This window comes from Anolis sagrei, chromosome 2 (genome assembly GCF_037176765.1).
Source record: "Anolis sagrei isolate rAnoSag1 chromosome 2, rAnoSag1.mat, whole genome shotgun sequence".
Taxonomy (NCBI): Eukaryota; Metazoa; Chordata; class Lepidosauria; order Squamata; family Dactyloidae; genus Anolis; species Anolis sagrei.
Genome location: NC_090022.1, coordinates 278,295,854 through 278,317,833, shown reverse-complemented (window position 1 = coordinate 278,317,833; position 21,980 = coordinate 278,295,854). Strand labels below are relative to the sequence as shown.

Here is a 21,980-nt window from a genome sequence, read left to right as displayed (position 1 = left end):
AATCTGGGATTGTTTACAATTGTGTATTGTTTTATTCATACTCCTACAATGCGGGCCAGGATACAAATACTGTAAGGTAAGGTAGGTAGGTAGTCCCCTGACATTAAGTCCAGTCATGTCTGACTCTGGGGTGTGGTGCTCATCTCCATTTCTAAGCCGAAGAGCCAGCGTTGTCCGTAGACACCTCCAAGGTCATGTGGCCGGCATGACTGCATGGAGCGCCGTTACCTTCCCGCTGGAGCGGTACCTATTGATCTACTCACATTGCATGTTTTCGAACTGCTAGGTTGGCAGAAGCTAGGGCTGACAGCGGAAGCTCACGCCGCTCCCCGGAATCGAACCTGCGACCTTTCGATCAACAAGCTCAGCAGCTCAGTGCTTTAAGCCACTGCGCCACTGGGGGCTCCTACAAATACTGTAGGAACTATAAAATAAAAGCTTGAATAATTGTTTGCTTGGTTGTTTATTCATATGCTGGGGTGTTAGTTTATATTTTGCTTACATGCTGGTAAGCATTTTGTTTGGTCCCTTTTCATACATGATACAGCAGTGTGAAAACTTGCTTTCCTCTGGGATATGCATACGATTGATACAGTCATGCAGGAAGGGTTGACAGCCATGGTCTTTGCTACTGATCCACACCTAGCTAGAAGAGAATGCCAAATGCAGAAGGGCTCCAACAATCAGCTCAGTAAACAGGTCATTCATCATTCATAATTCTGAGCTACATGGAATTGTGCAACAAGGAAGCACTTTTTGGGCCAATGTGGTTGCCTGCAAAGGTGGCCTAACTTTTTAAAAAAAGAGGAGGAGGAGGAGGAGGAGGAGGAGAAAGAATAGAAAGAAAAGAAAGAAAAGAAAGAAAAGTTCATGAATGAATGGGAGCCACTGAAGATCCCATTCAGGAACATAAAACTGACATAAACACAATGATGTAACATATTTTGCTCTAATAATGAAAGAATAAATTCATGTACAAGGGAAGAATATTGGACAAATACTCCATTACATTTATAATAGGATTTGCATTCAATCAACATGGGGAATACCAGCTCTATCTTTTTTCTCTACTTAAATAGCAAATATTACATTATAAATATATAGAAAACAACTGTAGTTTTACAAACCAAAAGGCACCTACCCTTAGTTTGCTGAAAGTTTTGTTGGAAAGCTTAACTTGAAACCTCAGCCAAGTATTCATGAAATGTCCAGGCAGATACCAAGAGAGGTTGATGTTAGTTGGGCTATTGTCAGTCACAGTTAAATCTGTGGGGGGGCTTGGATTAACTGTTGAGAAAGGAAAGTCCGGTTGAAATGATACCAGCAGCTTCTTTTTATTTACTCAATTATAATTATTATAATGCAGGATAAGGAGCATGTGGCACCTGTTCCAATTTTTGCAAGTCAATATCTCATTGGAAGACTTCGAATGTTTCCCAGATTTTCAGGTGACAAAGCACATCACAACTGTTTATTTGTTTGTTTGTTTATTTATTTATTTATTTATTTATTTATTTGCTGTATTTATATACTGCCCCTCTCAGCCCAGAGGCGACTCGGAGCAGTTCACAAATTGGCAACAATTCGATGCCTCAACAATTATAACAAGTAAAAACAATCAAGAAATTCTGTTAAAAACAATAGCATATGTTATAAAAATATAAAAACCATACAAATACTTAAAACATAGAGTTGGGAAGTCCAAATGAGCAAGGTAGGTAAAGCGTTTCCCACGACACTAAGTCTAGTCATGTCCAACTCTGGGTTTGGTGCTCATCTCTATTTCTAAGCCAAAGAGCCTGAATGTGGCCAGCATGACTGCATGGAGCACCATTACCTTCCCGCTGGAGCAGTACCTATTGATCTATTCACATTTGCATGTTTTCGAACTGCTAGGTTGGCAGAAGCTGGAGCTAATAACGGGAGCTCACCCACTCTCTGGATTCAAATCACTGATCTTTCAGTCAGCAACTTCAGCAGCTCAGTGGTTTAGCCCGCTGAGCTACTGGGGGCTCCTCCAAATCTCCAAAGTTGCATTCAAATGTGGCAGTTTCATTCTGTAACCTCTTCCCTTGAAGCCCCCAATATCCCCCTAAAAGCTAATATTGGGTGCATTTTTTTAAAAAAAATGGTGGTTGTATGTGCATAGTTGGGGGCAAACTACTCTTGATGCAAGTTTCCTATGTCTCTCATAAAACTTGATATGTCAAGGAATGGTCTTGCCAGTGACCCCAAGTTTCTGAAACTTAGCATAAGTGCAAAAGAAATTCCTCCTTTTCCCATTTTTTATCCTAGAGCTTGCAAAGGATGAATTCCCGCCCTCAGACAATTCAGAGGTGGAAGCAGATAGATGATGATTGTTCTGCTTCTCAGACTCAGTGCAGTGAGATCAGTGCAGTGAGGTGGTCTGAATATTGGACTAAGGAACTCATTACTAGCATTATGATTCACCAGCCTCCATGGCGAAACCAATTTTCAAAACCAATGGCACACATCTTTGTATCAGGAAGGAGGAATGGTAACCTCTGAAATGATCTAATTCTTCCACAGTGTATACAAATAAACACTTACTTCTGGTTTTTATATTGAAGTAAAGAGAGGCTTCTGTTTTACCAAGACGATTGGTAGCATGGATTGTGATGTTATATGTTGTCTGATTGTTCAGAACTGGAAAATTACACTGAGTTGTTTTGTCTCCTGGGTGTGTAAGAGTTCTCCCAGATATTCTGCAAAGTTAAGAAGAAGAGGTAATTAAAGTTGAAATAGTACAATAACCACTTTGTCAGTTCGAGAGATGTACATCACCACACTCAATGTTTCCATGGACAAGAGTCAAGAATCAATAAATCCTGCTAAACCCTTAATGAGAATACAAAGATTTCTACAATGTTCTCAATCATGTTCTTGCTTTAAGAAGTATCCATAAAGCAATACACTTTTTTTCTATGTAGGAACACGCTTTCTGTAAAAGTAGGCCATGTGGTTTTTCTATGCAGAAAATATATTATGTCAATTTCTACACATTTTTTTTGCACAGAAAATTGATTTCTACACAGAAAAAATATGTTTTTGCTTTGTGCAGATGAATATTTTTCAAAATGCAAAGAAAACTGCAATAATCTTATGGCTACTAGTTTACTTTCCAATAGTGTGTGGCATTCCTATTCATATCTACTCTATTTGGCATCGTGAACAAAAATAAACACTAGCTTTTTAATATTAACTTTTTTAGATTGAATTTTCACTTAGGTATTTACTGCTTAGAATAAAAAGTCTACTTTTTTTAAAATGGTAATTTTTACACAAAGAAAAAGTGTCTCTTAGCTATTGTGTATGATTTATATTCATTTAGGAAAGCCTCATAAATTATTTCTTAAGAAGAAGAAGGGGCCAATAAATATCAGTTATTGTAAGCAATATTTGAGAGGAAAGAATTAGCAAAATTACCTTTGAATATTCCTTGCCTAAGAAACCCCTATAACATTCACAATGTTGCCGTAAGTTGATTGGCAATTTGAAGGATCACACACATGTACACAAAGATTTACCGTTCAAATAAAGTGTAGGATGTTTTTCGACTGCCAAGTAAATTAGTTGGCCTTCCTGGTTCCCATTTGCATGTAATTTCCTTTAAATCCTTTGTTTCACAGCTTACATTTTGAGGAACATCAGGAGGGTCTGTAGCAATGAGAAAAATGAAAGAGCAATGTCAAGTACATACATACACATGTTTAATCATATGCCACATCTATCTTGAAAATCCTTGGTTGCAGTTCTGGCTTATACTGAATGTATGGTAACCCACCAGAAGCTGGTGGTGTTGATTAACCAGATGAACTGGCTTTAGGAATACTCAAGTACTGTTCTGTAGGGGAAGCCAGTAATTAAAGCTAAATCCAAATTTTCTGCAGAAAAATTATTCTAGCAACACTGCACTGTATAAAACCCATGAAACAGTAAACCTGAAAAACTAGACATCCTTGCACTTCAACAATCAGGGCCTTCAAAAATATTCACTATATCAAATCTGGATACTCAAGCAGATAAGGCAAAATACAGAAAAGATATGCAGAAAGACCTGCTGCCTCAAGTTTTCCAGGTGATCCTTCTAAGAAAAAACTCAATTTTCACCCTAAATCCCATTCATAAGCACCAATGTTTTATAGCTTCAAATTAAAATATCTTATGTTTGAAGAAAGTATTTCTTCTCATTCTGAAGAGAGAGATAGACAGCCATCAAGTTCTTCATATTATAAATGATCAGGGAATGAATAGAAAAATAGAGGTGGATTTGTCCCATAACAAGCTCTTAATAAGCTCTATATTCTTTCAAAAGACAATACCAAGGCATATAAGAGAAGCCTACTGACATATCTCCAGCAAACCATTCTTTCTTAGATATCCCTACTTCAAATTACAGTAGTCTTGCTTATCCAACATACAAGGGCTGGCGGATAAGCTAAAATGTTGGATAATAAGGAAGGGTTAAGAAAAAGCCTATTAAATGTCAAATTATGTTATGATTTTATGAAGTAAGCACCAAAACATCATGTTTTACAACAAATTGACAAAAAAAGCTTTTCAATACACAGTACGCTATGTAGTAATTACTGTATTTACAAATTTAGCACTGAAAAATCACAATGTACTGAAACAGCTGTGGATTTAGAGCTCAAAATGGCCAAGGACCTTTATATCTTAGGGACCGCCTCATTCCTTTTTCCCATCAGTGGTCACCTCGGTATGTAGAGGAGGAAAATCTCCTCTACATACCGGGTCCTAGGGAGGCACATTTGGAATCTACAAGGCGTAGAGCTTTTTCGATCTATGCTCCAATTCTGTGGAACTCATTGCCTCCATATATTAGAGCAATGTCGGAGTTGCGCCCTTTTGCAAAGGCGCTCAAGACTTGGCTGTTTAGTTGTGCATTTAAGTAACCGGATCAAAAACTGCTGAATGTTTTTATGTTGAATGTTTTATGTTGAGTGTTTTTATGTTGAATGTTTTTATATTGAATGTTTTTATATTGAATGTTGTATAAACTGTTTTAAATTGTAAGTCGCTCGGAGCACCTTGGTGGAGAGCGACTAATTAAATAAAGAAATAAAGTGATGATGATGATGATGATGATGATCCGGGCGGAAGGCAGACTGTGTTTGATAATACAGAACACTGGATGAGAAAAGATTGGATAAGCGAGACTCTACTGAAGTGGTTCTCAACCTGGGGTCCCCAGGTGTTTTTGGCCTACAACTCCCAGAAATCCTAACAGCTGGTGAACTGGCTGGGATTTCTGGGAGTTGTAGGCCAACAACATCTGGGGACCCCAGGTTGAGAACCACTGCTCTACTGTATTAGTTTAATGAAGTGACAGGGGATGAAAACCAGAGTTGTTAGAGCCCAGGCTCTGGTTTCTCTTCTGCAATCCTCAGGGCAAGGAATCTCAGGGCACAAGGAATTTCTTGGAAATAATGTATGTGTATTTTCCTCATTTGTTAGACCTAGTGTTTTTATCTGAAAGCCATAATTTCTGCAAAGCTGGTTAACATTTAAGGCATCATGCTTAATGGAATTACCAGGGGTTGTTTCTTTTCAATACACAGTACGTTATGTAGTAATTACTGTATTTACAAATCACCCTTCAGCATCTCCAGGACATGCCCCGTGACTTTAATAGATCTCAGATCACTGAGGGCCTGAGATAGTCCTGCCCTGGCAACCTGATGAAAACTTCTTGACTCCATTTTGTTTTCTAATAAATTTCTCGGACACAATCTCAGCATAGTATGTTCTCATATTTACCCCTTCCTTCCTGTATCTTCTTGACAAGGGAAAGAGAGATAGGAAGGACTTGCTGAAGGAACTTTGCCTAATTACATGAAACTTAAAGTTCTATAAACCCACTCATTCAATGGTTTTGGCAGAAAGCAAAAAGAAAAAAAAACCCTGAAAAGAACTGAGGTGATACTCTTTTGATACCCAGAACAAGGCTTCAAATAAGAGCTCCCTGGTCTTCTGTTCTAGCTTTGCAGGATGGAAAGTGAAAAATCCTCCTGCTTCTCCTCCCTTTTTAAAAAGAAATTTCTTTGGAGAGAAAGAAACCAATCAACAACTCCATGTACCATCAGTACATGATCCTGAGTAATGCTGTGTAACAGGGACATTGTCCTAACCCTTTTCTGTCTTTAGCTCTACATATATTTGCTTTGTTTGCTGGTGAGCTCAAGTATAAGGCAATTACATTCAATATCTGTCACTGTAAAACAGATAACAAACCTAGTAAAAGTTGTGCCCAAAATCCTTTTGAATTCAAGCTTGGGGTAAAACACAGACTTCTACACCACAGGGTGGGGTGGGGGGGGGGGGTGAGTCAACATTCATTCCAAAAATTTGAAGGCATCACAAAATGTCTATTTGCTTATTTCATTCCAGATACTTACAGCCTGTAAACAGAACAGTTCCATAAAGAGAATTTCCCCCTTTGGAGTTCTTTCCTTCACATATTATGTTTATCCCAGATGATGGTGACACTGGAACATTTTGCATATGGAATAACTTGCTCCAGTTGGAAAGAGTGGCATCCTGACACCCTTGAGGTGGACAGTGTTTATAAGTCCGATTAAAATCAAAATTGCTTTCTTCTTTTTTCCACACGCAGCAGAAAGTCATGTTGGAACCTACTAGCACTATTTTATCAATAGGATACACTTTGCCAAGAGTGTAACCTGTATCTTTTCCTGCAATAAAAAAGATTGAAACAAAAGAGAAGAAAGGTTTGCAAAATTTGGTCATTTATTCATTTTAGCTGAGTAGTTGTACAACATTACATTTACAGATGCGTCCTCTTAGGTATTGTTCACAAACAGGCCCAATCAAGTGAATAGTACTGACACTGTTGTGGATAAACTCATTGCAAAATTGCAGTTCTTGTTCTCACAAAATATTGGAAAGCTACAAAGGGAGGTGAAGTCAACCAGATTCTTAAAACTTCTAACAGTTCTGTGACTCTCCAGGTGCAGTTGCTGAAGTGAAACTCCCAACATGATTAACCAATAACCATGCTAGCTGGAGCTGCTGGGAAATGCAGTTCAACAATATAGGTAAAGTTAAAAGTTTACCCCTGGCATGAAGTCCAGTCCTGTCCAACTCTGGGGGTTGGTGCTCATCTCTATTTCTAAGCCGAAAAGCCGGCATTGTCTGTAGACCCCTCCAAGGTCATGTGGCCAGCATGACTGCATGGAGCATCGTTACGTTCCCATCAGAGCAGTATCTTTTGAACTACTCACATTTGCATGTTTTTGAATTGCTAGATTGGCGGAAGCTGGGGTTGACAGTGGAAGCTCACACTTCTACCCAGATTCGAACCTGTGACCTTTTGGTCAACAAGTTTAGCAGTTCAGCGGTTTAACCCATTGCGTCACCGTCTCTGTTCTCTAGTACCCAATCATTATACTGCCTAAATGTATGGCTTTTAAGTCTGAATCTCCCAAAACTTTGACAAAGTTACAATACAATCTTAGCTTCACTTATAAAACAGCAAAATGTTGCAACAGCTCTTTACTAAACAGTAGGCCTGGGTAACAACGCAAAAATTTGTTTCTAAAATCGATTTGTAATTGGGGTGTTTTTTTGTTTCGATATTGAAAATAATTACAAAATTTTCCAAAAAAAAGTTTGGTATTTACGAAATTTCGTAAATATTTACAAAACATTTTGTAAAGATGGCGCCCTTTTTTTTCAATATTTTTTAAATATTTTTAAATTTAATTATTAATTTAGTAGAATAGGGAGGAGAAATTATTATTGAGGGAAGGCAGGCACTCACTCTGGCGGGCCCTCTCGCTCGCCGCTCGCTCGCCCTCTCGCTCGCCGCTCGCCCTCTCGCTCGCCCTCTCGCCCTCTCGCTCGCCGCTCGCCCTCTCACTCGCCCTCTCGCTCGCCGCTCGCCCTCTCGCTCGCCCTCTCGCTTGCCGCTCGCCCTCTCACTCGCCCTCTCGCTCGCCCTCGCCGCTCGCCCTCGCCGCTCGCCCTCTCACTTGCCCTCTCGCTCGCCGCTCACCCTCTCTCTCGCCGCTCGCCCTCTCACTCGCCCTCTCGCTCGCCGCTCGCCCTCGCCCTCTCGCTCGCCGCTCGCCCTCTCGCTCGCCGCTCGCCCTCTCGCTCGCCGCTCGCCCTCTCGCTCGCCGCTCGCCCTCTCGCTTGCTCAGCCGGCGCCGAGAGAGGAGAGCTCCCAGCAAGCCAGGCGGCCATCTTACGTATTTCCGAAATGGACGGAAATACAAAATTTTTTGGCGCCTGCCGTTTCGATATTTAAAAACACTTCCAGGTTTAAAAATAAGTTTTGTAATCGTTTCGTAATTCAAAAATTAACGAATTTTTTAACAAATTACGAATTAACGAAACAAATTGACCAGCCCTACTAAACAGTGTTGTAGAAAAAATGTCTATGAGTCAGGAAGACATTTTATATCGCTGCCTACCATCAATACTGTACTTTTGATAAGATACATTTTCTTCAAAAACTATGTTCAATAGTATCATCTTACCAGGAATGTCTGCAGGTTTGCTCCATTCACTCCACAACTTCTTTCCCAAAAATGTATCCTCATGAAGGAAACAGCGAATCCTTACATAATGTGTAGTGCAATTAAAAGGGATATCTGATGTCCATTTCCAATAGAGGAGGGTGTCACTGCCATTTAATTTTGACTTATATGTTATCTAGAAAGAAATGTAAAAGCAAGCATTCAAAATACATTTTAAAAAGTTCATTACTGAACTAATGCGATTTCACAGATTAGATATGAGAACCTGGTTACTAATGAGACTGAATTTTTAACTGTTTTGAAGATTAGTCTAGTTTACTGGTTGCACTAAAACATGGTTTAGCTGGATATAAGCGGAGAGGAAAGAGCTGCCACATGTCTCTTACTTCCTTCACTTCTTACTCCACTGGAACAATAACAATTTTAGTAGTGATCTGATACGCGTATTACAAGGTATATTGCTGTCTATTGAAATTTGACTCATTCTAATTGGTGAACATGTATATTTTCATCAATTGTTCACACATGTATGTGCTTATCAGCTGTTGTTTGCTGACCACAAATATTCATATGAATCCATGGATAGCTATAATAATAACAATAACAATAATAACAACAACAACAACAACAATAACAATAATTTACTACCACCACCAATAATAATAATAATAATAATAATAATAATAATAATTTACTGGCACAAGCCAGTAAAGTTGGTCCCAGTGGCACACTGGGTACAGTGCCTATATACTTTGGCCTGCACTTAAACACAATTGGTGCTGACAAAATTGCCATCTGCCAGCTCCAATAGGCCACCCTAGTGGGATCTGCATGCGTTATTCATCAATACATCACACAGTCCTAGACACTTGGGAAGTGTCCGACATGTGACCTGCGTGACTGTATCGCTGTCTACGAACCCACACGTGCACTCCGATCATCTGGAGAGACCCTGCTTGTGATCCCGCCCGCGTCACAAGCGCGCTTGGTGGGGACGCGAGACAGGGCCTATTCTGTGGTGGCCCCCCGCCTCTGGAACACCCTCCCGAAAGATCTCAGACAAGCCCCTACATTGGCAGTCTTCAGAAAGAATTTGAAAACCTGGCTGTTCCAATGTGCCTTTTCAGACTAGGAACCCACTACCAAATCCCAGAAGCACTTTAGAACCAAGAATACCGCACTTTGCACACCGCACTTATATACTATAATCCCATATCCCTCCAACACATCAGCACTTTTAACCCTGTACCCCATTCTGGCCGGCTCAGTTTTTAATAATGTCTTAATAATGTTGTACTGCTACTGATTGTTTTCTGCTTAACTGTTTTTATTTGCTAGGTATTGTATTGTTGTATTGTTTGGGCTTCGGCCTATTGTAAGCCGCATCGAATCCTTTGGGAGATGCTAGCGGGGTACAAATAAAGTAATAATAATAATAATAATAATAATAATAATAATAATAATGTGATCCAATACAGCAGCCAGCAGAGCAACCTTGTTTGCTGTGTAGTAATCTTGTTGTGTTTCAAATAAATAATAATAATAATAATAATAATAATAATAATAATAATATCTTTATTTATATCCCGCTTTTCTCCCTCACGGGACCCAAAGCAGCTTACGACATTAAAAATCATGTAAATGACAATCCAAATGCATTAACAGTAAGTATAAAACCTCATCAAATAACAATTTTGAACAACAATTCACATTATTGTGGCATCATGTCAGATCATATTGCATTTTGTTCCAGTCCATAAATATTATGGTGTTTCTGATTTATTTGAGCTACAGCATTTTCTGATATCTGAATTTACAACTATGACTTGTTGCTTCAGCTGTTTGAAATAAAAAGAAGTCAAAAATGAGTACAAGTCCCCAAATGGAGACTAAGGAAAGAAACTAAGAAATGAATGAAATGAGGTAAGCTCCCTTCCTCCTGTCTTTCAGGAAGAAGCTTAAGACGTGTCTGTAGGACCAAGCATTCAACCAGTAAATAGTGCAATAAGGATAACGGATTAATGGAATTGACAACTGGACAGGCCTTGGACCACGATCTGGATTACATAATTTTAATTGATGTTTTAATAATTAATGTTTAATTGTATGGTTTTAATTGTATTTGTTTATTTTTATATTTATATGTACTGCTATTGAATCTCTGTCTGCTGTAAGGCCATAATGAACCAACAAACAAGAAATGGGGGAAAGTACTTGTGAGGTAAATTTAGGTTCAGGGATGTAGTGAATGGCTAAAAATCATTCTGTGATTTTCAGAACTAAGTGAATATTTGAGTCTGAACCTCCCTTTTTCCATTTCACCACTTTAAACATTGTATTATTAACTTTATTTATACCCCGCAAAATCTCCCGTAGGACTCGACAACAACAACATACAATATACAATAAACTCATAAGCAAATAATAAAACATCAAGCAAAACAATAAAACAATGACACCGTGACGCAATTTAAAACCAAGGACCGGGCCAATGTAATGGACAAAGTTAAAAAGTGCTATGTATTAAAAAGTGCTATGCTATGTAAAAGTGCTAAGTTAAAAAGTGCTATGTATTGGATGACACCTTCACCATTTGGAGCCATGGAGATGAAGAACTCAACAGGTTCCTGGACCATCTTAACAGCATCCACCCAAACATCCAGTTCACCATGGAAAAAGAAAATGAAGGAAGACTGCCTTTTCTAGATGTCCTAGTCATCCGCAAACCAGATCAACAATTGGGTCACACCGTCTACAGAAAACCCCCACACACAGATAGATATCTACATAAAAACTCCAACCATCACCCAAGTCAAAAAAGAAGCACCATCAAAGCCTTGGCAGATTGTGCAAAAAGAATCTGCGAACCCCACCTCCTCCAAGATGAACTGAACCACCTCAATTGGGCTCTCCAGGCCAATGGATACTCCACCTCAGACATCAGAAGAGCTGCAAGACCAAGAACAAGCCACAAGAGTCAAGATGAAGATCCACCCAGAGGAAAAGTGTTCCTGCCATACATCAAGGGAACCACTGACCGCATAGGGAAGCTGATGAGGAAACACAACATACAAACAATCTACAAACCCACCAAGAAAATCCAACAAATGCTACGTTCAGCAAAGGACAAGAGGGATCCTCTCACCTCTGCAGGAGTCTACCGTGTACCATGCAGCTGTGGACAAGTCTACATAGGGACCACCAAACGCAGCGCCCAGACACGCATCAAGGAACATGAAAGGCACTGCAGACTACTTCAACCAGAGAAGTCAGCCGTAGCAGAGCACCTGATGAACCAGCCTGGACACAGCATATTATTTGAGAACACAGAAATGCTGGACCACACCAACAACCACCATGTCAAACTACACAGAGAAGCCATTGAAATCCACAAGCATGTGGACAATTTCAACAGAAAGGAAGAGACCATGAAAATGAACAAAATCTGGCTACCAGTATTAAAGAACTCTAAAATTATAACAGCTAAACAACAGAGAGGAAGAAACCAGGCACAGATTAACACCTCCCAGCAACAGATTTTCCCAGGTTCAGGCAGGCCTTCAAATGCTAATGAAGGTGATTAGCTAAACATTCACACCTAACTGCAGCAGGGAAGAGCTCCTTGCCCCACCCCAGCCATTCCACAGATATATAAACCCATTGTCCTAATTCCAACAGACCTCTACCTCTGAGGATGCTTGCCATAGATGCAGGCGAAACGTCAGGAGAAATGTCTCTAGAACATGGCCATATAGCCCGAAAAAACCCACAAGAACTTAAAAAGTGCTGTCGTGACAGGTAATATGTAGAGGTATTTGGGTAGGTACAATGTGCAGATAATCCTAACCACATTATTTTTTATTGGGACTGTATAACTTACTGGTGTCTGGTGGTCTCATGCCCCTTAACTGACCTGCAGCTTTGCACTGAATGACCTCAATAACTATGCAGCAACTTCCTCTCCTGTCTCCTGCTTCTGTCTCATCACTTTCCATTTCTAATTTTAAATCATGAATTTATTCATGCATCAAATGACTCATTCTTAGTCACAGACCAACATGCTGTTTGTAGAGCTTCTTTCTGCAATAATTTGGAAAGAAATAAAGCTGGTCTGTGGTCTGATATCCTACCCAGAGGGCACATCACATATTTCCACACAAACAGTGAAGAATAGTGGTCAGTATTTTGGATTATAACTGGGGAAGTCTGGGTTTAGCTGCATGCTCAGTCAAAAAGCTCACTAGGTAATCTTGGGATGTTATATGTCTTTTAGCCTTCTCTCTCACATGGCTGTTCTGAGGGCAAAATGGGAGGGTGGATCATGTACATTAACAACTTGGAAGGGTCCATAACTTCAATGGGAGACTCAATGGAGAGCTATTTAGCAGGCCATCCATGATAGCAAACAGGATTATGCTTTAACAAATTCAAAGATGTCCACTTTCCAATCATTTACATGTCCATGACAATCACACTCTCTTTTAACAAGGAAGCCAAGACCCTGAGTATTCAAATAGAAAGGTCTGTTGTTGTTTTTTCTGACATCAGGAACAACTTGGGGAAATTGCAAGTCACTTCTGGTGTGAGAGAATTGACTATCTGAACAGACGTTGCCCAGGGGATGCCCAGAAGTTTTGATGCTTTACCATCCTTGTGGGAGGCTTCTCTCATGTTCCTGCATGGGAAGCTGGAGCTGACAAAGGGAGCTCATCCTCACTCTCTGTGGATTCAAACCTCCAACCTGTCAGTCTTCGGTCCTGCCAGCACAAGGGTTTAAACTCATTGCACCATCGGGGGCTCCTTGGAATGGAAATGTAAAGAGAAGTAACTTACTAAGGCCACTTCCTCCATGGGATCTTTATAGAGGATCTGAATTTCCCAGGTAGCATCCAAATCATGTTCGAAGTCCGAACCTCTATCATACCACTCCAGTTCCAATGTGTCAGATATGAAGTCGGGAGTCAGTCTGTGAATATGTGGAGTAGGAGGAACAAAGGCTGAGGAAGGAGAGAGGGAGGGACACACAAACCAACTTTGAATTAGTCAATGAAAAAACTCCCTTAGGGCTGAGAAAGGCGGGCTACAAATACCGTAAACAAATAAATACATTTTACTACTGCACCTTCTTGCCCTTAACATATGCAATCCCCACCCATACAATGTCTTCACATTTATTCATAAGGGTGGATTTATTATCTCCTTTTCAAAAGTTTCTCCAACTGTGAAGCAGAAACAACCATTTTAAAACAAAAGTCATGCTAGTTTTCTATAGAAAAGCAACGTTTTCTGTAAAAAAAAAAAAATTGGGGTGAGAGATTTATTTTTCTGAGTTTGTTCAAAAAAATTTTTATTTATGGAGACCTTATAAGGTTTTCAGAGGAGATTAGCAATTACCGTATGACTTGCTCAAGATTACCTGATAAGATTCAATGTCTGAACAGGGATTTGAACCCTGGTTGAGCATTTTAATCTGGTTAGACATCTTTCTTTTGAGGATGAGAAAATGTGTAAGAACCTTTTATGTTTCTAACAATCAATTTACAGGGAGTTCTGCAATAGGAAACAAGTGAAATAATGTATCTCCTAAAACTATTGCCTTTTGAAATTATTTCTTCAGTCTGATGTTATCAGATAGCTCTTTCAGATGAGGAAAAAGAAAAACCCCTGAAAGTCCCAGATTTTGTCCATGTAAAGTAAAGGTAAAGGTTTCCCCCCCTGACATGAAGTCTCGTCGTGTCTGACTCTGGGAGTTGGTGCTCATCTCCATTTCTAAGCTGATGAGCCAGCGTTGTCCATAGACACCTCCAAGGTCATGTGGCCAGCATGACTGCATGGAGTACCATTACCTTCCTGCTGGAGAGGTACCTATTGTTCTACTCACATCTGCATTTTTATCGAACTGCTAGGTTGCAGAAGCTGGGGTTAACAACAGGAGCTCACCCCATCCATAGATTCGAACCACTAACCTTCCGATCAAGTTCTACAGCTTAGTGGTTTAACCTGCTGCACCACCACCAGTTTGCTCCAGTAGGGTAAAGGTTTTCCCCTGACATTAAGTCCAATCGTGTCTGACTCTGGGGGTTGGTGCTCATCTCCATTTCAAAGCCGATGAGCCGGCATTGTCCGTAGACACCTCCAAGGTCATGTGGCCAGCATGACTGCATGGAGTACCATTACCTTCCTGCTGGAGAGGTACCTATTGTTCTACTCACATCTGCATTTTTATCGAACTGCTAGGTTGCAGAAGCTGGGGTTAACAACAGGAGCTCACCCCATCCATAGATTCGAACCACTAACCTTCCGATCAAGTTCTACAGCTTAGTGGTTTAACCTGCTGCACCACCACCAGTTTGCTCCAGTAGGGTAAAGGTTTTCCCCTGACATTAAGTCCAATCGTGTCTGACTCTGGGGGTTGGTGCTCATCTCCATTTCAAAGCCGATGAGCCGGCATTGTCCGTAGACACCTCCAAGGTCATGCGGCCGGCATGACTGCATGGAGTGCTGTTACCTTCCTGCTGGAGAGGTACCTATTGTTCTACTCACATTTGAATGTTTTTCGAACTGCTAGGTTGGCAGGAGCTGGGGCTAACAATGGGAGCTCAGCCCATCCGTGGATTCAGCAACTCAGCGGTTTAACCTACTGCAATACCAGGGGTTCCCAACTGTACAAACTGATTTTATTTTCTATGTCCACATTATATATATTTTTTCAACCTGGAGTATTTCCAGGGAATTCTTGGCATTATCAAGGATTTTTTGTTCCTACTTCCCAGGTCATTTTAAATTAACCAGGTAATTTCCAACATGAAACAGATTTCACCTTTATTATCTGTTTTACTCTGGACTGCCATTAGTAAATCGCAGCTATGGTCTCCAGACTGAACAAGAGTTCAAAGAGGGAAAGGTGAATTTCAGCACTAAACAAAATATTTCCAATGCTTAATTAGTTCAACATGGCTGAAGTATTTTAGGAGTTTGGCTATATCTCCAGGAGAAGCAGGCTGTGGCAGCAGGTGTGTGGAAATTGCTGAAAATGAAATAAAATATTGCATGAGTCTAGATGAGTGTTTCTCAATCTGTGGTCCTTCAGGTGTTTTGGACTTCAACTCCTAGAAATGCCCGCTAGCTTACCCACTGTTGGGAACTGTGGGAGCCGAAGTCCAAAACATTTGGAGGAACACAGTTTGAGAAACTCTGGTCTAGATGCATCACATTACCAGTGAAAGCAGGAAAGGGAAGAACACAAAGGAGAAGGAGGAAGGAGGGAAACCTGGGATAGCTTAAGAAAGTGCTTGGATGCAAACCAAGGAATGTGTGAGGATAGTGAAAACAAAAGAAACTGAAAAGTCCTGGTACTTCCAGAAAGTGTTTTGCTTTCTGGAGAAGCCTAGAATATATTTGATATTTCATATTCTAATGCTAAGTAACATAACATGTGCTCTGTGTACTAAAAGCTCCTGGAATCACTCTCTGACACCTGCAGCCAGGGTTAGAGCTAGCAAAGTCTCATGCAGGAAATTCTGGGAAATGAAGTCAGACAGTATAGAAGGCAATATTAAAAAAGAGACTATCAGTCTGACTCACTGTGTTCCTATGAGACAATTCAACATAACTCTCCAGGGCATAAATAACAGCAGTATTAAAAACTGATGACACAGTAACTGATGAGTTAAAAGGAAAAGACTTTAAGATTGTTTTCCCAGATAAATTATAGGCTCTGCATACTCCTGTGTACTGAAATACATGTAGTGTTGCGCTGGAAGACCTAGAGATTCCTAAAGACTTCTCTAGGCCATCCAGAGTTATTCTGTTCTCATATTCTACCAGACATTGCTCATAGAATCATACTAGAATTAAGAGATTCATAGAAAAGTGTTCTGTCATTTAAAATGTGTTTGCGTGGGGTTTGTACCCTTAACTCCAGGGAATGTGGAGGGATGATTACATTCCTAATGCTGGAGGATTTCAGCCACAATAAAATTGCCATTTTATTCATGATGCCGCCAGGGTTGATAACCTATCAGCATGTTCGTTCCCCCCCCCCCACACACACACACATTCGACTTCTCTATTTCCCTTTGTATCATCATGTTCTCCTTTTCCTTCATAATACCCCATAAGACCCTTCTGATCTGTCTTCCCTCTCCATCCTTTCCCAGGTTGGAATACTCCAGCTCCATCTGGGTGTGTGTTCACCTCCCAGTTGTGCCCCTTTGCTCCCATGCTCCTTCCTCATGCATCCCCAGCTCTCAATTTCACTTTACTCTTTCTCCCCACACTTCTACCTTAGTACCAGGACCCCCACTCCCCTTAACAGCAGTTGCAGCCAAACCTAGCACTTTGATTTCCCCAGTTACTTTGGGTCTGGGTGCAGGGAAAGAAAAACCAACATTCCTCATCTCTCCTAACACTGTTGAGAAAAAGTGAAAGTAAGAGAGAGAAAGGAGGAAGAAAGGAGGAAGAAACAAGTCAAAAAGGCAAAGGAAATGAGGGAGAGAGAGGAAAATATGTGGGGGAAAGTGGGTAGGAAAGTATGCAATGATTTCATTCTAGAATCCATTTGTTTGTTTGGTTGGATACTACAAGTTGCTTCTGGTGTGAGAGAATCATCCATCTACAAAGACATTGCCCAGTCCCAGAGGACTCCTAGATGTGTTACTATCCTGCAGGGAGGCTTCTCGCAAGGAAGAAGTGGGTGCTATAAACAGTATGACATGAAAGCTGACTGGCACAACCTGGGGATCACAACCAGATACAGTGGAGACATCTGCCCTTGCGCTTTGCCACACTGCTATTGAGTATGCATGCCCAGTATGGAATACATCTCACCACATTAAAACAGTGGATGTGGCTTTTAGTGAGGCATGTCACATTATCACAGGATGCCTACGCCCAACACCGCTGGAGAAATGATACTGTTTAGCCATTATTGCACCACCTCATATCTGCCGGGAAGTAGCAGCCAGCAATGAAAGGACCAAGGCACTGACATCCCCAACCCATTCTCTGTTCAGATATCAGCCAGCATGCCAATGACTTAAATCAAGAAACAGCTTCCTAAGCTCTACAGAGATACTCACAGGAACACCTCCAAAAATGAGAGTCCAAAAGTGGCACATAAAAACCAAGTACCTCAATCAGTGGCTGATACTGGATGAGAAACTCCCTCCTGGGAACAAAGAAGACTGGGCAACTTGGAAGGTGCTGAACAGACTATGCTCTGGCACCATGAGATGCAGAGCCAATCTTAAGAAATGGGGCTACAAAGTGGAGTCCACAACATGCTAGTGTGGAGAAGAGCAAAACACAGACCATTTACTACTACCATGCAGTCTAAGCCCTGTCACTTGCACAATGGAAGACCTTCTAACAGCTACATCAGAGGTACTTGAAGTGGCCAGCTTCTGTTCAAAGGAAACTTAGGATAATGTCAAGTTTTTAACTTTCTGATTTCTTATACATTATAACTGTATTTTCAATTTGCTTCTGACAAGATAAATAATTCTAGAATACTCCAGGGCACAGGTCCCAGACAAACATATGGTCACATTATGCTTTTGTAGCATCACTGTTTCCTTAAAACAGAAGAGAAAGAAGGAAAAGAAGCAATAGCAAAACACTATCACATTTCTCTGATTTCTTTAGACTAGAGCGAAAGACATGTGAAAAGTCTGAGATGTATTAGCGTTTAACTTTGGCTAGACTGAGCTCAAAAGCTTTAATGTCTGCTTGAGAAACACACAATCTATTTCCACACAGAACTAATCTAAACTCAAAGCTTGTAACAGTATACAAGCCAATCTCTAATGACAAAGCCGAGAAGAAAGCCTGTATTGTAGAATGCTATTGTTGTTTCAAACCTCACAAGCAAGAGCTTTGCATTAAAAAACTGGACTGCCTCCAAACATATAAATAGAGGCCAAATTATTATGGAAGTTAAGGTGCTCTTCTGGAATATTACAGGCTGGATGAATTTCAAGTTTGAAATTTGCTTCCTTATTTCAGCTCTAAAGTTTTGTGTACTCAAGTCAAAGAGATGGCCCTTTCATTCCTGCAACTTCAATTATTATGGTCTCTCTCGCTCTCATTTTTTCTCTCTCACACACATATACTGTTTTGTTCCATGTGCTGAAATCACACAAAGTAAAATGTAGATGCCATAGCAAATTACTTCTCTTCATGCCAACCTGCTAGAACGTTAAGATCTTCTAGCGAGGCAAATGTGGTTGGCGGCAATGAGAGGGCCTTCTCGGTGGCCACTCCAATTCTTTGGAACTCCCTCCCCAAAGAGGTTAAAACGGCCCCTTCTTTTAAAAAGCAGCTAAAGACCTTCCTGTTCGCACAAGCTTTTGATGAAGACACTTAGCTGTAATGACAGGAAAGCTAACTTTTATTGAGTCGTGCTAATGTTTGCCATCTGTCTTGAGTTTCCTGCAATAATTGTATTAGACAAATGTTTTTAAATATGTTTATTTATTTCTTATTGTAAATTTGTTTTTATAGATTATTGTTTCACATATGCGTATTGTTTTGTACAGGAGCCCCTGCTGGTACAGTGGGTTAAACCACTGAGCTGCTGAATTTGCTGACCGAAAGGTTGCCAGTTTGAATGCAGGGAGTAGCGTGAGCTCCGCTGTTAGCCCCAGCTTCTGCCAACCTAGCAGTTTGAAAACACGCAAATGTGAGTAGATCAATAGGTACTACTCTGGCAGGAAGGTAACAGTGCTCCATGCACTCATGCCGTCCACATGACCTTGGAGGTCTCTATGGACAACCCCAGCTCTTCGGCTTAGAAATGGAGATGAGCACCAACCCCCAGAGTTGGACATGACGGGACTTAATGTCAGGGGAAAACCTTTACCTTATTGTTTTGTATGGTCTTTTATGTAATGTTGTAAGCTGCTTTAGGTCCCGTTTAGGGAGAAAAGCGGGATATAAAAAAAGCTATTATTATTATTATTATTATCATCATCATCATAAAATACATCATTCTAATATTTTTCCTGTAAATGCAATGTACAGAATGAACTACAAAATCAGAAACAGAATACTACTGGAAAGGAAAATGGAGTTCATTACACAGAAAGAAGAAATACAAGATTTGCTTAAAGTTCTTAACTCAGAGGAAGTAGCCTAATGAATGTGAGAAATATAAAGAATGAATATGGGGAATATAAGAAAAATCGGAAATCCTGCAAAATGACTTAATTTTAAATAGGTATTAAGAATTCTTATACTTAGGGGAGGTGGTGGAGGACATACTAATCTGACTAGACTTCTTCACATAATGGTATGCTAAAAATACAGAGGAAAGGGCAGTATCTGCAAGACAATATATTCTTACCAAAATCCTCTTCAGTAATCCGAAATTTATTTGTAGCTATTGGAGTTTTCATGTCATCAGATGAATTAAAGGTAGATATCTCTATGTCAACAAAGCCAAATGTGATCACTGGAAACGCAGGGATTTTCTTCTCTAATGTTACTGAACAGTTTCTGATGCTGAAAAAGATACATGATAGAAGATGAAATTAGTCACATTCCAGATGAGCCATGAGCTAAAGCTATAAGATGAGCTAAGCAGTGGTTCTCAACCTGTGGGGCCCCAGATGTTTTGGACTTCAACCTTCAGAAATCCTAATAGCTGGTAACCTGGTTGGGATTTCTGGGAGTTGTAGGCCAAAACACCTGGGGAACCACAGGTTGAGAACCACTGAGCTAAGGGGAGGCCTGCTGGATCAAACCAAAGGCCTATTTAGTCTATCAATCTGTTTGCACAGCAGCCAATCAAAGGCCTATGAGAAGTCCACAAGTACAAGATTCCCTTCCCAAATGTATTATCCAGGATCTGGTACCAAGAGCCATAGTGTCTTTGATCTTGGAGGCAATATAAAGTGGCCATAATGAGACATCATGGTTACAGCAGGTAAAATGCCTTATTATTACCTCAGTCCATGCAAGAGAGCCAAGGTACACCACAAGCAGTGCTTGAGCCAAGTGATGAGGACTACATCATCTATTATTTAGTGAAATATCATCCCTATTACCATAAAAGTAACTAAAATATATAAGTATGTTAGTAGCGTTACACCTCATTAAGTTCCAGCTGTGATGCACCTTAGAAGTTACAAATTTCCAACTGTGATGTGACCTTCATTACTGAAAAAAGCAATTAAGTACATGTATCTGGTTATCTATAACTATACTAATAACTTTTTCCCAAAATTGCTTTAAAGTGTTCAACGGTGCTTTGTATGCATTATCTAATTACAATCCTAACAGGAATCTTGTATAGAAAGTGATTACTACTATAATCCCGATGTTTTGGATATGGGAAATGCCAACAGCCATGTCAGTGATTACCTAGTGACTTCATATAAGAGATTCCAATAATAACCTCTCTGAAAATTGACAGTCCACTTGAGCTCACTGAAGTATAAATCCATATCAGCAGTGACACAGTTTATATAAAATAATTTCCTAAAATTATATGCTGTTACCTGCTGCTAGTAGTATAGCAGAATTCATAACTGTATCCGAAGTCATCTGGCGATTCTGTAGTCCAGGTACAGACAGCGTTAGCAAGCCTGTGTGTTACGCATGTCAAATTCAGAGGCGTATGCGATGAATCTGAAATCACAGTGTCAATGTTTAATATCTGACCTTTCTTAAATTATTGAGAACCCAAGTGGATCACAACATAAATGAAAACAAAATACAATTAAAACAAAGGATAAGACAAAACGTAAAAAAAAGAAATTCAACAATCAATTGTATTAAGAAAGCTAATTTAAAATAAGAAGTCAACACCTAATCATTATGCTGATCAAAAATAGCCCAACTAAAAGAAATAGTGGAAGTGATGTTAGTAAGCTTGGACAAGACCAAAACGCTGTAGCCAGAATACTGATTAGGACCAGTTATAATGGAAATATATTCCCTTGTTAAATAATCTTCACTGGCTACTGGTTCATAGAATCACAGAATAGTTGGAAGAGACCTCATGGGTCATCCAATCCAACCCCCTGCCCAGAAGCAGGAATATTGCATTCAAAGCACCCCTGACAGATGGCCATCCAGCCTCTGTTTAAAAGCTTCCACCCTCCGGGGCAGAGAGTTCCACTGCTGAACGGTTCTCACAGTCAGGAAGTTCTTTCTAATGTTCAGATGGAATCTCCTTTCTTGTAGTTTGAAGCCATTATTCTGCATCCTAGTCTCCAGGGAAGCAGAAAACAAGCTTGCTCCCTCCTCTCTATGACTTCCTCTCACATATTTATACATGGCTATCATGTCTCCTCTCAGCCTTCTCTTCTTCAGGCTAAACATGCCCAGCTCTTTAAGCCGCTCCTCATAGGGCTTGTTCTCCAGACCCTTGATCATTTTAGTTGCCCTCCTCTAGACACATTCCAGAGGTTCATTTCCTCTCCCTTTGTA

The 21,980-nt window shown here is 40.3% G+C and overlaps 1 protein-coding gene across 4 annotated transcripts in view; it reads right to left on the bottom strand.

Annotated features, from left to right (window-relative positions):
• Nucleotides 1-21,980, bottom strand: part of LIFR (LIF receptor subunit alpha) — a 115,102-nt gene that overhangs the window by 35,886 nt on the left and 57,236 nt on the right. For all 4 annotated transcript variants that reach the window (XM_067464633.1, XM_060761411.2, XM_067464631.1 and 1 more), the window contains exons 3-10: nucleotides 21,047-21,176; nucleotides 19,891-20,048; nucleotides 13,380-13,543; nucleotides 8,547-8,721; nucleotides 6,441-6,737; nucleotides 3,549-3,678; nucleotides 2,572-2,726; nucleotides 1,142-1,287 (exon numbers count right to left, since the gene is read on the bottom strand). In XM_067464633.1, the coding sequence (XP_067320734.1) occupies nucleotides 1,142-1,287; nucleotides 2,572-2,726; nucleotides 3,549-3,678; nucleotides 6,441-6,737; nucleotides 8,547-8,721; nucleotides 13,380-13,543; nucleotides 19,891-20,048; nucleotides 21,047-21,176 (1,355 nt within the window). The remainder of the gene's footprint in view (nucleotides 1-1,141; nucleotides 1,288-2,571; nucleotides 2,727-3,548; nucleotides 3,679-6,440; nucleotides 6,738-8,546; nucleotides 8,722-13,379; nucleotides 13,544-19,890; nucleotides 20,049-21,046; nucleotides 21,177-21,980) is intronic.